This window comes from Rhinoraja longicauda, chromosome 17, assembly GCF_053455715.1.
Source record: "Rhinoraja longicauda isolate Sanriku21f chromosome 17, sRhiLon1.1, whole genome shotgun sequence".
Lineage (NCBI taxonomy): Eukaryota > Metazoa > Chordata > Chondrichthyes > Rajiformes > Arhynchobatidae > Rhinoraja > Rhinoraja longicauda.
The window spans coordinates 2,892,380-2,907,791 of NC_135969.1; the positions used below are offsets into that span (position 1 = coordinate 2,892,380).

General features: G+C 45.1%; 1 protein-coding gene across 2 annotated transcripts in view; it reads left to right on the forward strand.

The window, feature by feature from the left end:
- The first annotated feature begins 4,205 nt into the window (after positions 1 to 4,205).
- The window catches only part of nup210 (nucleoporin 210), a 132,550-nt gene continuing 121,343 nt past the window's right edge, over positions 4,206 to 15,412 (forward strand). For both annotated transcript variants that reach the window (XM_078413937.1, XM_078413938.1), the window contains exons 1-2: positions 4,206 to 4,998; positions 15,263 to 15,399. In XM_078413937.1, coding sequence (XP_078270063.1) covers positions 4,829 to 4,998; positions 15,263 to 15,399 — 307 coding nt within the window. In that variant the 5' untranslated portion in view covers positions 4,206 to 4,828. The remainder of the gene's footprint in view (positions 4,999 to 15,262; positions 15,400 to 15,412) is intronic.

Here is a 15,412-nt window from a genome sequence, read left to right on the forward strand (position 1 = left end):
GTGTCGAAGAAAAGTAAGGTGTCTTCCCTTAATGACTGCCGTCCAGTGGCTCTGACATCCACCATCATAGAAACATAGAAAGTAGGTGCAGGAGTAGGCCATTCAGCCCTTCGAGCCTGCACCGCCATTCAATATGATCATGGCTGATCATCCAACTCAGTATCCCGTACCTGCCTTCTCTCCATACCCCCTGATCCATTTAGCCACAAGGGTCACATCTAACTCCCTCTTAAATATAGCCAATGATCTGGCCTCAACTACCTTCTGTGGCAGAATTCCACAGATTCACCACTCTCTGTGTGAAAAAAAACATTCTCATCTCGGTCCTAAAAGACTTCCCCCTTATCCTTAAACTGTGACTCCTTGTTCTGGACTTCCCCAACATCGGGAACAATCTTCCTGCATCTAGCCTGTCCAACCCCTTAAGAATTTTGTAAGTTTCTATAAGATCCCCCCTCAATCTTCTAAATTCCAGCGAGTACAAGCCGAGTCTATCCAGTCTTTCTTCATATGAAAGTCCTGCCATCCCAGGAATCAATCTGGTGAACCTTCTCTGTACTCCCTCTATGGCAAGAATATATACCTTAGACATAGTCATAAGCATGGAAGCAGGGTCTTTGGACAACCAAGTCCATGCTGGCCATCAAGTGCCCGTGTATACTACTCGTATTTTCGAGCACACAGAATTCTAGGCCATGGCTTTTCAGGTGCTCATCTAAAAATTTGGATCAGGTAGTTCCAGATTTAAACACTTCTATAATGAAAAAAAAAAATCTACCTTCAGTTCTGTGTAAAAAAAAAACCCTATCTTAAAGTGATGCTCTGTGATTATAGACAACTGCTAAATGCTAGAGAATTCTGATCCTGTCATACTCCTCTTTATAATGTCCTGTCATACTCCTCTTTATAATGTGTTTGAAATCTTCTGAAGAAATGCTTGAGCAGCAGAAAGCAGCTCCCAAGAAGGGCACGAAGGAAACCTTGACGAAACCAGTGGGTGAAAAACGCAAGAAATCGAGGAAACAGAGTTACTCCAGTTACCTTTACAAAGTGAAGAAGCAGTTTATTCACAAAATACTGGAGTAACTCAGCGGGTCAGGCAGCATCTCAGGAGAGAAGGAATGGGTGACGTTTCGGGTCGAGACCCTTCTTCAGACTGATGTCAGGGGAAGAAGGGTCTCGACCCGAAACGTCACCCATTCCTTCCCTCCTGAGATGCTGCCTGGCCTGCTGAGTTACTCCAGCATTTTGTGAATAAATACCTTTGGTTAAATGTAAAATCAATAGGCATCAAAAGGAAGGTAAAATCCAGCCTATCTGGTCTCATTCCTGAATCACCCCATCCCTGGCTTCATTCTGGTGGATCTGCTCTAAGCCCTGTCCAGTGAAATAGAGTGATAACCAGAATTTAACACAGTATTTCAGCCTGAGGCTTAATTGATGTTTTATTTAGTTGTACCTTAAAATCCTTTCCAACGGATGCTGCGGCTAATGAAGGCAAATATCCCATACGTCTTCTTAACCACCTTATCTACAAGTGCTGTTCCCTTGATGAATCCTTGACATTGTTCTTAATAGCCCTTCTAAAATGCGTTCCTCACATTTTTTCAGCCTTAAATTTCATTGCCATCCAGCCAACACATCAATATCTGAAGAAGGGTCTGAACCTAAAACGTCACCTATTCAATTTCTCCAGAGACGCTGTCTGACCTGCTGAGTTAATCCAGCTCTTTGTATCTATCTTCCATTTAAACTGTCATCTGCAGTTTCCTTCCGACGCATCAATATCCTTCCTTGGTCAAAGACTACCATCTCCACTACCAACACAAGCAGGTTTCCTGTCCTTTTTCAACTTACTAATCGTGCCTTTCACATTCACATGCTGTACGCTAATGCAGAAAGCAAACAACAATGGTCCGAGCACCAATCCCGGTGATACACTGCTGGTCACAGGCTTCCAATTGTAAAACAATCCCCCACCATCAAACTCAACCTCCCTTCACAAAGCCAATTTCAGATCCAAGTTGGCAAATTGCCTTGCGTCCCATTAGTTCACATATTTTGGACTCGGTATGTGCAATGTGGGACCTTGTGAAAGTCCTTCCTAAAGTCTATGTGCGCGTCGTCGTTTACTACCTTTGTCAAAGATCTTGGTCCCCTCCTTCAAAGATTCAGATAAATTAAGCAGCCTAAACACAGCCATGATTTGCCATCAAGCTATCCTTGATTAACCTCTGTAGGGAAAAAAAACTGCAAATGCTGGTTAAAATCGAAGGTAGACACAAAATGCTGGAGTAACTCAGCGGGTCAGGCAGCATCTCGGGAGAGAAGGAATAGTTGACGTTTTGGGTCGAGACCCTTCTTCAGACCATGATTAACCTCTGCTTATCTGGGAGCTAATCAAATGTCCCTCACATTGTTTTCCATTAATTATCCTACTACTGACATTAGACTCAAATGACCTGAAATTAGGCTTACTTATTGCTGCTGCCCTTCTTGAATAAAGGTACATTTGTTGTCCTCTTAATTACTTTCTTCATAATATTTGCATCTACATCTTGTCATTCAAGAAATGTCACAGAAGTTGCTCTCAACACTGACATCAGACCAAGATCACACCGTGTCTAGGGAGGAACTGCAGATGCTGGTTTAAACCGAAGATAGACACAAAAAGCTGGAGTAACTCAGCGGGACAGGCAGCATCTCTGGAGAGAAGGAATAGGTGACGTTTCGGGTTGAGACCCTTCTTCAGACCGAGAGTCAGGGGAGAGGGAAAGGGAAACAAGAGACGGTGATATGGATATAGAAAAATCGTTATTTCGCGAGGGCAGCTTACAACCTCGAATTCTTGATCTTGGTTTCTCCAACTTGCTTTCTCCGTCTCTCTCCATCCCTCCCCCCACCCTAGTTCTCCGACTAGTTTCACTGTCCTTCGGATTAATTCTGATTGTATACCGCGTTATCATATCATATATCTACAGCCGGAAACAGGCCTTTTCGGCCCTCCAAGTCCGTGCCGCCCAGTGATCCCCGTACATTAACACTATCCTACATCCACTAGGGACAATTTTTACATTTACCCAGCCAATTAACCTACATACCTGTACATCTTTGGAGTGTGGGAGGAAACCGAAGATCTCGGAGAAAACCCACGCAGGTCACGGGGAGAACGTACAAACTCCTTACAGTGCAGCACCCGTAGTCAGGATCGAACCTGAGTCTCCGGCGCTGCATTCGCTGTAAAGCAGCAACTCTACCGCTACCGTACCGTACCGTTGTCACCGTCCCCTCAGCTAACAATGAACCATTCTACATTTCCTTCACAAAATGCTGGAGTAACTCAGCAGGTCAGGCAGCATCTCGGGAGAGAAGGAATGGGTGACGTTTCGGGTCGAGACCCTTCTTCAGACTACATTTCCTTGAGCAGCGTCAGCTTGGATCTATCGTTTTCACACCTTACCCTTCCTTATCTGATTTTTTCACTCAGAGAGTTGTAAATCTGTGGAATTCTCTGCCTCAGAAGGCAGTGGAGGCCAATTCTCTGAATGCATTCAAGAGAGAGCTGGATAGAGCTCTTAAGGATAGTGGAGTCAGGGGGTATGGGGAGAAGGCAGGAACGGGGTACTGATTGAGAATGATCAGCCATGATCACATTGAATGGCTTCCTCCTGCACCTATTGTCTATTGTCCATCTCTGTCTCCCGCCCTCTCCCCTGACTCTCAGTCCGAAGAAGGGTCTCGACCCGAAACGTCACCCATTCCTTCCCTCCAGAGATGCTGCCTGAATGTCGCGCTGAGTTACTCCAGCATCGTGTGCCCATCTGTGTGTTTGCTTTTGTTAGTCTGGTCTCTGGGGGAGGAGGGGGGGGGGTTGAGTACAAAGTCCCCAGGCAGGTAAGAAGCGGAAGGATGTTCAGACCGCGAGTTTGTCAACCTGTCTGCGTGCCTTGCAACAGGGGCCATTGCATTGAGGATAGTTGCATGGAGGGTGATTCCGAGTGGAACTCTTGAGGAAACAAGAGGGGAAGGATCTCCTCCTGATCTTCACGTCTCGTTGTGATTTGTTGGCGCGGCGGGGAGAGACAGAGAGTAGCAGCAGCAGCGGCAGCGGCGGCGGCCGGAGGCTCTTGTCCTCCACAAGCGCATGCGTTGCCTCAGTCTTGGCTTCCGAGGGCGGCTATGGTGGTTAGGGGGGAGGGAGGGAGGGAGGGAGGGAGGGCAGGTTGACGTGAGACGCTCATCAAATGGTTGCAAAAGGCGGGCTTTTCCCCAGCTGAGAACGGCAGTATATTGGTTGCAAGAAGGATCCCGCTTCGCAGACATGTTTTTGAAAAAAATAAGAAGCGTGTGAGGAAATCCCCTCCCTCCCTCCCTCCCTCTCTCTCTCCTTCCCTCTCACCAGCGTGCTGTCAGAAGAGGCCGAGTGTGCAAAATGAAAGCAGGGCCTTGCCTTGCCTTGGGGAGGAGCTGAGGAGATCAATGGGCTGTTGCTTCCACCGGCGGTCTCCACTTGTTCAGTGACACTCTTGGCTGCTGGCTCTGTTATATATGTATGTAATTGCAGACCGCAACCTTTTTTTCTCTGGCGGTCTCATTTATTCTTCGTGAGGCGAAGGGACCTTCTCTGGCTCAGCCCCCACTTTGAAATTCCCATTTTTGAACTCGGGCTTCTGAACCTCGTGGTTTTGGACTTGAACTCCAATCACCTCCCCACCCACCCCCAGATTTAACTATCTGCTATCAATCACTTGTGGCCATTGATCTGTGAAAGAGAAAGAGAAAGAGAGGGAGAGAGATCCAGAGAGATCCAGAGAGAGACAGAGAGATCATGATCGAGATCATGGGTCTCCACTTCCCCGGCTGGATATTGACGGTGGCGAGCTGCATCTGTTTTTGCTCCGAAGCCTCGAAACTGAATATTCCCAAAGTACTGCTACCTTTTGCCAAAAGCACAACGGTCAACTTTACACTGGAGGCCACGGAAGGATGTTATAAATGGTAAGAATGAATAATGCCGACTGTCTCGAGAACGATTCATGCATTTTCGAAACGTTACTAATTTATTTTTGTCCGTGTCTCGCAACAAGTAAATTAAACAGTTGCAACGTGAACTTGTTTCATTTCGGCTGCTTGCCATTGAGAACACGTGTGGTTTTGATTTGATGGTTACATTGTACAACATTGGAACAGGCCCTTCGCCCCACACTGCCTTTGCTCTGTAACAAGAACATAATCAGGTCACTTAGCACCACACTGACACTCTCAAAATCATCTTTCCCCTCTCTCCCTATAACTTTCAGCGCGTTTTTAGTGACAGATATTTTTTCCTCACCATTGCCTTCTGTGGTAGAAAATTCTAACGGGTCACCTTACTTCCTGTAAATAGATGTCCTCGTCTTAGACTCGAGTGTCTGATCCCATATCCTGAGACCCACTACAGAAGAGGTCATAGAGTTCTACAGCCAATAAGCTGGCCATTCAGTCCATTGAGTCTCTGCTGACCAACTAATCCCACTTTCTTGTATAAATTCCATATTCCACTGTGCCCTCATTCAAGTGTCTGTCCTGATAACTTTTAAACGTTGTTCCTGTTATGGTTGGGGCTACAGCAGCTTATTTCAACTACTTTCTGTGGAAATGTTCTAGGGGCCGGAGAACCTAGGGTGATGGAGGAACTGAAGGAAATCCACCTTAGGCAGGAAATGGTTTTGGGTAGACTGATGGGACTGAAGGCTGATAAATCCCCAGGGCCTGATGGTCTGCATCCCAGGGTACTTAAGGAGGTGGCTCTAGAAAAAGTGGAAGCATTGGAGATCATTTTTCAATGTTCTATAGATTCAGGATCAGTTCCTGTGGATTGGAGGATAGCAAATGTTATCCCACTTTTTAAGAAAGGAGGGAGAGAGAAAACGGGTAATTATAGACCAGTTAGTCTGACATCAGTGGTGGGGAAGATGCTGGAGTCAATTATAAAAGACGAAATTGCTGAGCATTTGGATAGCAGTAACAGGATCATTCCGAGTCAGCATGGATTTACGAAGGGGAAATCATGCTTGACAAATCTACTGGAATTTTTTGAGGATGTAACTAGGAAAATTGACAGGGGAGAGTCAGTGGATGTGGTGTACCTCGACTTTCAGAAAGCTTTCGACAAGGTCCCACATAGGAGATTAGTGGGCAAAATTAGAGCACATGGTATTGGGGGTAGGGTACTGACATGGATAGAAAATTGGTTGACAGACAGAAAGCAAAGAGTGGGGCTAAATGGGTCCCTTTCGGAATGGCAGACAGTGACCAGTGGGGTACCGCAAGGTTTGGTGCTGGGACCCCAGCTATTTACGATATACATTAATGACTTAGATGAAGGGATTAAAAGTACCATTAGCAAATTTGCAGATGATACTAAGCTGGGGGTTAGTGTGAATTGTGAGGAAGATGCAATAAGGCTGCAGGGTGACTTGGACAGGTTGTGTGAGTGGGCGGATACATGGCAGATGCCGTTTAATGAAGATAAGTGTGAGGTTATTCACTTTGGAAGTAACAATAGAAAGGCAGATTATTATCTGAATGGTGTCAAGTTAGGAAGAGGGGATGTTCAACGAGATCTGGGTGTCCTAGTGCATCAGTCACTGAAAGGAAGCATGCAGGTACAGCAGGCAGTGAAGAAAGCCAATGGAATGTTGGCCTTCATAACAAGAGGAGTTGAGTATAGGAGCAAAGAGGTCCTTCTACAGTTGTACCGGGCCCTGGTGAGACCGCACCTGGAGTACTGTGTGCAGTTTTGGTCTCCAAATTTGAGGAAGGATATTCTTGCTATTGAGGGCGTGCAGCGTAGGTTCACTAGGTTAATTCCCGGAATGGCGGGACTGTCGTATGTTGAAAGGCTGGAGCAATTAGGCTTGTATACACTGGAATTTAGAAGGATGAGGGGGGATCTTATTGAAACATATAAGATAATTAGGGGATTGGACACATTAGAGGCAGGAAACATGTTCCCAATGTTGGGGGAGTCCAGAACAAGGGGCCACAGTTTAAGAATAAGGGGTAGGCCATTTAGAACGGAGATGAGGAAGAACTTTTTCAGTCAGAGAGTGGTGAAGGTGTGGAATTCTCTGCCTCAGAAGGCAGTGGAGGCCAGTTCGTTGGATGCTTTCAAGAGAGAGCTGGATAGAGCTCTTAAGGATAGCGGAGTGAGGGGGTATGGGGAGAAGGCAGGAACGGGGTACTGATTGAGAGTGATCAGCCATGATCGCATTGAATGGCGGTGCTGGCTCGAAGGGCTGAATGGCCTACTCCTGCACCTATTGTCTATTGTCTAAGATATGTTCCTAAGATCACTTTTAAACCACCCAGGGAAATGGTTTAAAGGGGATCTTAGAAAGTAGTTGGTATCTGAAATAAGCTGTCGTAGTTGGCATAACGACATAATGCCTTAAATGGCATATTTTTAGACCTCCACCAATAAAAGAAACAGACTCTTGCTCACTATCCTATCAATGCCTGCCATAATTTTATACAATCGATCTCTCTAACAGTGGAGGAGCCCTAGGACAAAAGAGATGCTGCCTGACCCGCTGAGTTACTCCAGCATTTTGTGTCGATCTCCACTTTATGACTATTGGAACAACAGAAATTTGCCTGTGGGGAATTCACAGATCATTACCAAAAAATCTGGGACACAGAATAAAAATTCACTCGACATAGAAGGATGTCTGGATAGAAGGAATGGGTGATGTTTCAGGTCGAGACCCTTCTTTTTCAGACTGAGGAGGATCTCGACCTGAAACATTACCCATTCCTTCTCTCCAGAGATGCTGCCTGTCCTCCTGAATTATTCCAGAGTTTTGTGTCTAACTTCAACGTAAACCAGCATCTGCAGATCCTTCCAACTCAAGAATTCACTCCATTTATGTGAAATATATATTTTCTTTAAACTCGCGTTTCGTGATGCATTCTCAGATGACACAGTTTTACATTACTGGAAATTGTGAGAAGGAATTTTTTAAAAAACAAGCTTCCAAAAAACCCATCTTAAAAAAAAAAAATCAATCGAATTTCTGAGATGTAATATCCTGATGCATAAGACTGTCCATAATCAGTCCTTGCCTTTTGAAATGCAAACAAATCCTTTCTATCAGAATCCCTTCCAATAACTTTCCCACCACTGATGTAAGGCTCATCAACCTGCAGTTCCTTGGCTTATCCTTGTTGCCCTTAAATAAATTCACACCATTGGCTATCCTCCAGTCTTCTGGCCCTTTACCTGTGGCTAACGAAGATACAACAATCACTGTCAGGGTCCCACATCTCCTCCCTTGCTTCCTGTAACATCCTACGATGCACCCAGTTGAGCCCCAGGGATTTGTCCAGCTTATGCATCTTCTGACCTCCAACACCACCTTCAAAATGTTGATATGAAATCTTTATATACTCCAAGATATCACTCTTGCCTTCCTGAACGCTCTGACTTCCATGGCCTCCTCCAGGGCCTACACCAATGAGAAGTATTAATTTAAGACCTTGCTCATTTCCTACTGCTGCACACACAGATTGCCACACGAATCCCGAGCGGACCTCCTCTCTCCCTAGATTGGGTAGGAGTTGTATTCTTAATATATATGTAGAATTTTTTCAGATTTCCCCTTTATCTTATCCGTGAGAGATATCTCATGCCCTCTTTTTGCCCTTCTGATTTCCTTCTAAAATGGGCTCTGACATTTTCATGATCCACAGCAGCTTGCTGGATTGCTTGACGTGAGAGATATATGCTACCTTTTTCTGACCAGACCATCAGTTTAAGAATAAGTGGTAGGCCATTTAGAACGGAGATGAGGAAAAACTTTTTCAGTCAGAGAGTTGTAAATCTGTGGAATTCTCTGCCTCAGAAGGCAGTGGAGGCCAATTCTCTGAATGCATTAAAGAGAGAGCTAGATAGAGCTCTTAAGGATAGTGGAGTCAGTGGGTATGGGGAGAAGGCAGGAACGGGATACTGAGTGAGAATGATCAGCCATGATCACATTGAATGGCGGTGCTGGCTCGAAGGGCTGAATGGACTACTCCTGCGTCTATTGTCTATCAATTTCCCATATTAACCAAGGTTCTCTAATTTTGCCAGCCTTGCAGTGTACAGAGAATGCAGGTGCTGAACTCTTTGTGTCTCACTTTGGAAAGCCCTCCACTTGCCAGGCATCTCCCTGCTTGCAAACACCCTCTTCCAGTTAACTTTTGTTGCCATTGAAATTAACCATTTCCTTCAATTTAGGACTTTAACTTGAGGACCAGTCCTATCTTCTTGAACTATCCTCAAAGCAATAGAATGATGGTCACTGATCCCAAAGTGCTCCCACACTGACATGTCAGCCACTTGCCCAGTCTCATTTCCTAAGACAAAGTCAAGGGTGACCCCTTCTCCGGTAGAGCTGTCTACTGAAAACTGTCTACTGAATTCCATCTCACCCGTTAGCACTCTGGTAGTCACAGTTGATATTTGGAAAATCAAAATCGCCTAATATTACAACCCTATTGTGTCATGAGGTCATAATTATTGGAGCAGTATTAAGCCATTCGGCCCATCAAAAGTCTACTCTGCCATTCAATCATAGCCGATCAATCTCTCCCTCCTAACCCCATGCTCCTGCCTTCTCCCCATAACCCCTGACACCCGTACAAATCAAGAATCTTTCTATATCGGGGGGGGGGGGGGGGGGGGGTGTTTGTGAGGTTAGTTACCTAAAATGGGAGAATGCAGTGTTCCTACTGTCTGGTTGTAAGTGACTTGAGCCGAATATGCGATGCAGTTCCTCCAGTTTGTGTTGTGTGCCCTCACTCTGGCAATGCAGGAGGGTCAGGGCATAAACGTAAGGATGGGATTGGGTAGAATCATTAGGAACTGGGAGATTCAGCAGGCATTTGCAGACCGAGCACAAGTGTTCTGCGAAACACTCGCCTAGACTACACTTGGTCTTGCCAATGTAAAGGAGCCTACCGCAGGAGCACCAAATGCAGTGGATGAGGTTGGAGGAGGTGTCTGTGAACCCCTGTCTCATCTGGCAGGACTGCTGGGATCCCTGGATGGGTGTGAGGGAGGGGGCTATAACCAAAGATAATAGAGCAGAGCAAGATAGACCACTCGACCCTAAAAACCGTAGTACGTCACGGCGCCATTTTAGTAGGCAGAAACTTGCAGAAACATTTAAAAAGAAAAATAACAAAAATCTGTGAATTGATAGATGAGATACATTCTGGATTTTTATGGTATCATCACACACATTGTTCCCCCAAAACACTGATTACACTGCGAGAGGCAGAGCGAACGGCGGGTTTTGCTTACTAAAATGGCGGATGTTACGCTCCTTTGCGTACTACACTTCAGTATAGGCGATTTCGACGGATTGGTTCATCTTGCTCCTCTAGTATCTTTGGTTATAACGAACAGTATCACATCCCCTCTGGTTGCAGAAGAAAGTACCTGGGGAGGGGGTGGTTTTATATAACTAATGTACAAACAACCCCCCCCTCCCCCCCGCTTTTCCCACCTCCATTCCCAATGCCTCACCTGGATGTGCCCACCCCGCTTATATTCCTCCTTCTGGCTTCACATTTCTGCTATCCTTTAGTCCTTATCTTCTACTTTTTGTCTTTTCATCTCTGGCCTTTGTCCAACCGTCCATCTGACAATCGAAAACCTCTCTTGCCTGAATTCACCTATCGATTGCCAGACTTTGTTCCATGGCCCAGCTTTAGTTTTTCTTATCCCCTCCCCACTACAATCAGTCTGGAGAAGGGTCCTGACCTGAAACATTACCTATCCATGTTCTCCAAAAATGCTCCCTGGCCCACTGAGTAATTCTAGCACTTTTTTCCCCCAAGTTAAACTTGATTTGCCATGTGCGCCTTTCACAAGTACATTGACGTCACTTACCACTTCCTGAGTTTTGATTTAGGTCATTCTCGGTTACTGCTGGTTCCTTTCCAAAGTTTTTTAAAATTCCCGCTGGAGATGGACTAGATCTTGCTGGGTGGCTTTGATAGACAATAGGTGCAGGAGGAGGCCATTCGGCCCTTCGAGCCAGCACCGCCATTCAATGTGATCATGGCTGATCATTCTCAATCAGCACCCCATTCCTGCCCTCTCCCCATACACCCTGACTCCGCTATCCTTAAGAGCTCTATCTAGCTCTCTCTTGAATGCATTCAGAGAATTGGCCTCCACTGCCTTCTGAGGCAGAGAATTCCACAGATTCACAACTCTCTGACTGAAAAAGTTTTTCCTCATCTCCGTTCTAAATGGCCTACCCCTTATTCTTAAACTGTGGCCCCTTGTTCTGGACTCCCCCAACATTGGGAACATGTTTCCTGCCTCTAACGTGTCCAACCCCTTAATAACCTTGTACGTTTCGATAAGATCCCCTCTCATCCTTCTAAATTCCTGTGTATACAAGCCTAGTCACTCCAGTTTTTCAACATACTAGTCACTCCAGTCTTTCAACATAGATGCTTCCAAACAGAATGTTTTGGTTTAGCTGTTTGTGCAGCAATAGTTCCAGATCTTTATGTACGCGCTGCTAATCGTGGAAGCTCGGAACTTGCTAATAAATTCATGAGGCATTTAGTAAAGTTTAGAGGTGCAGCGCGGAAACAGGCCTTTCAGCCCACTGAGTCCGTGCCGCCCAGCGATCACCCCGTACATTAACACTACTGTCCTACCCATCAGTAACAATTATTACCGAAGCCAATTAACCTACAAACTTGTACGTCTTTGGAGTGTGAGAGGAAACCAAAGCACCTGGGAGAAAATCCATGCAGGTCACGGGGAGAACGTACAAACTCTGTACAGATAGCACCCATAGTCAGGATCGAACACGGGTCTCTGGCGCTGTGAGGCAACAACTCTACCGCTGCGCCACCATGCTGCACACTTGCTTTCTAAGATGTGCTGGTGAAAAACATTTGTTTCAAATTTAATGTGTTTTTACATGTCAGAATGTTATAGTCCACTGTGTGAAAGTGGAGTTGGGGCTTGGTCTTTGAACCTTTCATGGCTAACTTTCTCTTCCCCCTTTCTTCTACACTTCCCCCCTCCCCCCACAATACCCATTGCAATGCAATTCAGAATACATTTCTATTTTAAGAATCAACGGCTCTTGTTCCTTCTTTATACCAGGATAAACACTCAACTAAGAAAACGAAGCCCAGAGCCTAAGTACTATCTAAACTGAATATGCCAACTTGTGCTAAGGGCAATAACTAACTCCATGTGCAATAATCGGCTGCCTACATGTTAACAAGCACATTAAAAAACTGATTGTGTAGATTGTAGATACATAGATACATAGACAATAGCTGCAGGAGGAGGCCATTCAGCCCTTCGACCCAGCACTGCCATTCAATGTGATCATGGCTGATCATCCACAATCTGTACCCCTTTCCTGCCTTCTCCCCATATCCCTTGATTCCGCTAGCCCAAAGAGTATCTAACTCTCTTTTGAATGCATCCAGTGAATCGGCCTTCTGAGGCAGAGAATTCCACAAATTCACAACTCCCTGTGTAAAAAACATTTTCCTCATCTCAGCTTTAAATGGCCTACCCCTTATTCTTAAACTGTGGCCCCTGGGTCTGGAGTCCACAACATCGGGAACGTGTTTCCTGCATCTAGCGTGTCCAATCCCTTAATAATTTTATATGTTTCAATAAGATCCCCTCTCATCCTTCTAAATTCCAGTTGCTCCATTCTTTCCTCATATGACAGTCCCGCCATCCCGGGAATCAACCTCGTGATTATATGCTGCACTCCCTCAATAGCAAGAATATCCTTCCTCAAATTAGGAGACCAAAACTGCACACAGTACTCCAGGAGTGGTCTCACCAGGGCCCTGTACAACTGCAGAAGGACCTCTTTGATCCGAGAATCAAATCCTCTCGTTATGAAGGCCAACATACCATTAGCTTTCTTCACTGCTTGCTGTACCTGCACGCTTACCTTCAGTGACTGGTGCACAAAGACACCCAGGTCTCGCTGCACCTCCCCTTTACCTAATCTGACACCATTGAGATAATAATCTGCCTCCTTGTTTTTGCCACCAAAGTGGATAACCTCACATTTATCTACATTATACTGCATCTGCCATGCATCTGATTAGTCAAGCAGGATTTCCCCTTCATAAATCCATGCTGATTTGGACCAATCCTTTTACTGCTATCCAGATGTGCCATTATTACCTCTTTAATAATTGACTCCAGCATCTTCCCCACCACTGATGTCAGGCTAACTGGTCTATAATTCCCCGTTTTCTCTCTCGCTCCTTTCTTGAAAAGTGGGATAACATTAGCTACCCTCCAATCCACAGGAACTGATCCTGAATCTATTGAACGTTGGAAAAGGATGAGAGGAGATCTTATCGAAACGTATAAGATTATTAAGGGGTTGGACACGTTAGAGGCAGGAAGCATGTTCCCAATGTTGGGGGAGTCCAGAGCAAGGGGCCACAGTTTAAGAATAAGGGGTAGGCCATTTAGAACTGAGATGAGGAAAAACGTTTTCAGTCAGAGAGTTGTGAATCTGTGGAATTCTCTACCTCAGAAGGCAGTGGAGGCCAATTCTCTGAATGCATTCAAGAGAGAGCTAGATAGAGCTCTTAAGAATAGCGGAGTCAGGGGGTATGGGGAGAAGGCAGGAATGGGGTACTAATTGTGAATGATCAGCCATGATCACATTGAATGGCTGGCTTGAAGGGGCGAATGGCCTCCTCCGGCACCTATTGTCTATTGTCTATAAAATGATCACCAATGCGTCCACGATTTCTAGAGCCACCTCCTTGAGTACCCTGGGATGCAGACCATCAGACCCTGGGGATTTATCAGCCTTCAGTCCCATCAGTCTACCCAATATTATTTCTCGCCTAATGCAGATTTCTTTCAGTTCCTCTGTCTCTCTAGATCCTCTGTCCTCTAGTACATCTGGGAGATTGTTTGTGTGAAGACAGATCCGAAGTATCTGTTCAACTCTTCTGCCATTTTCTTGTTACCCATAATAATTTCACCTGTTTCTGCCTTCAAGGGACCCACATTTGTCTTTACTAATAGTTTTCTCTTAACATACCTAAAGAAGCTTTTACTGTCCTTTATATTCTTGGCCAGCTTCCCCTCGTACTTCATCTTTTCAGCCCATATTGCCCGTTTTGTTACCTTCTGTCCTTTGAAAGTTTCCCAATCCTCTGGCTTCCCATTACACATGGTATGTTATACATCTTTTCTTTTAGTTTTATTCCATCCCTAACTTTCCTTGTCAGCCACGGTTGCCTCTTACTCCTCTTCGAACCTTTCTTCCTCTTTGGAATGAAATGACCCTGCATCATCTGGATTATTCCCAGAAATACCTGCCATTGTTGTTCCACCATCATCCCTGCTAGGACTCTTTTCCAGTCAACTTTAGCCAGCTCCTCCCTCTTGTCTCCATAGTCCCCTTTGTTCAACTGCAATACTGACACTTTAGATTTTACCTTCTCCCTTTCAAATTGCAGATTAAAACTTATCATATTATGGTCACTACCTCCAAATGGTTCCTTTACCTTGAGTTCCCTTATCAAATCCAGTTCATTACAAGTACATCATTGGGGTTTTAAAGTGGGCACCTCCCATCACTGATGTTTTGTTGAGTTAGGCCCACGAAACCTCGGGAAGGCTCACCAGTTAGTTCTAGCATCCCAGAATATGGGGTCGGGGCACTTCTGTAGTTCCAGTGAAGTTTGGCTAGGTCATACATGAAAGATATGTATTGACTTCTCCAACTTTAGATAGTTCCTCTGTCCCTCTCTTCCCCTCCCCCTTCCCAGATCTCCCTCTAACTTCCTGCCTACACCTATATCCTTCCTTTGTCCCGCCCCCCCTGACATCAGTCTGAAGAAGGGTCTCGACCCGAAACGTCACCCATTCCTTCTCTCCTGAGATGCTGCCTGACCTGCTGAGTTACTCCAGCATTTTGTGAATAAATACCTTCGATTTGTACCAGCATCTGCAGTTATTTTCTTACAATACTCACAATGATTCAAACTTGAAGTACTCACAATGATTCAAACTGGATAACTTTTAAATCAGACTGAATTTCTTTATTGTTGTAGGTTTGGTTTTTAGTGAAATTAAATATTACCTATCAATTGTATTCTTTACTAGCACTGCTATTATGTACCGATATTATGAGATTATTCTTGATGGGAGTTTAGTAATTTTTGACGGCATAGTTTTAATTACAATTTGTTATTCTAGGTGGTCAACAAGACCAGAAGTTGCCATCATTGAACCTGTGAACCCAAGTGATCAACACTGTTCACAAACAGCTGTTGTTGTGGCCCGTTCATCTCACGTAGCCCGCCAAACCAGCATTATATTTGCTGAAGAAATAGGTATTCTTCTCTA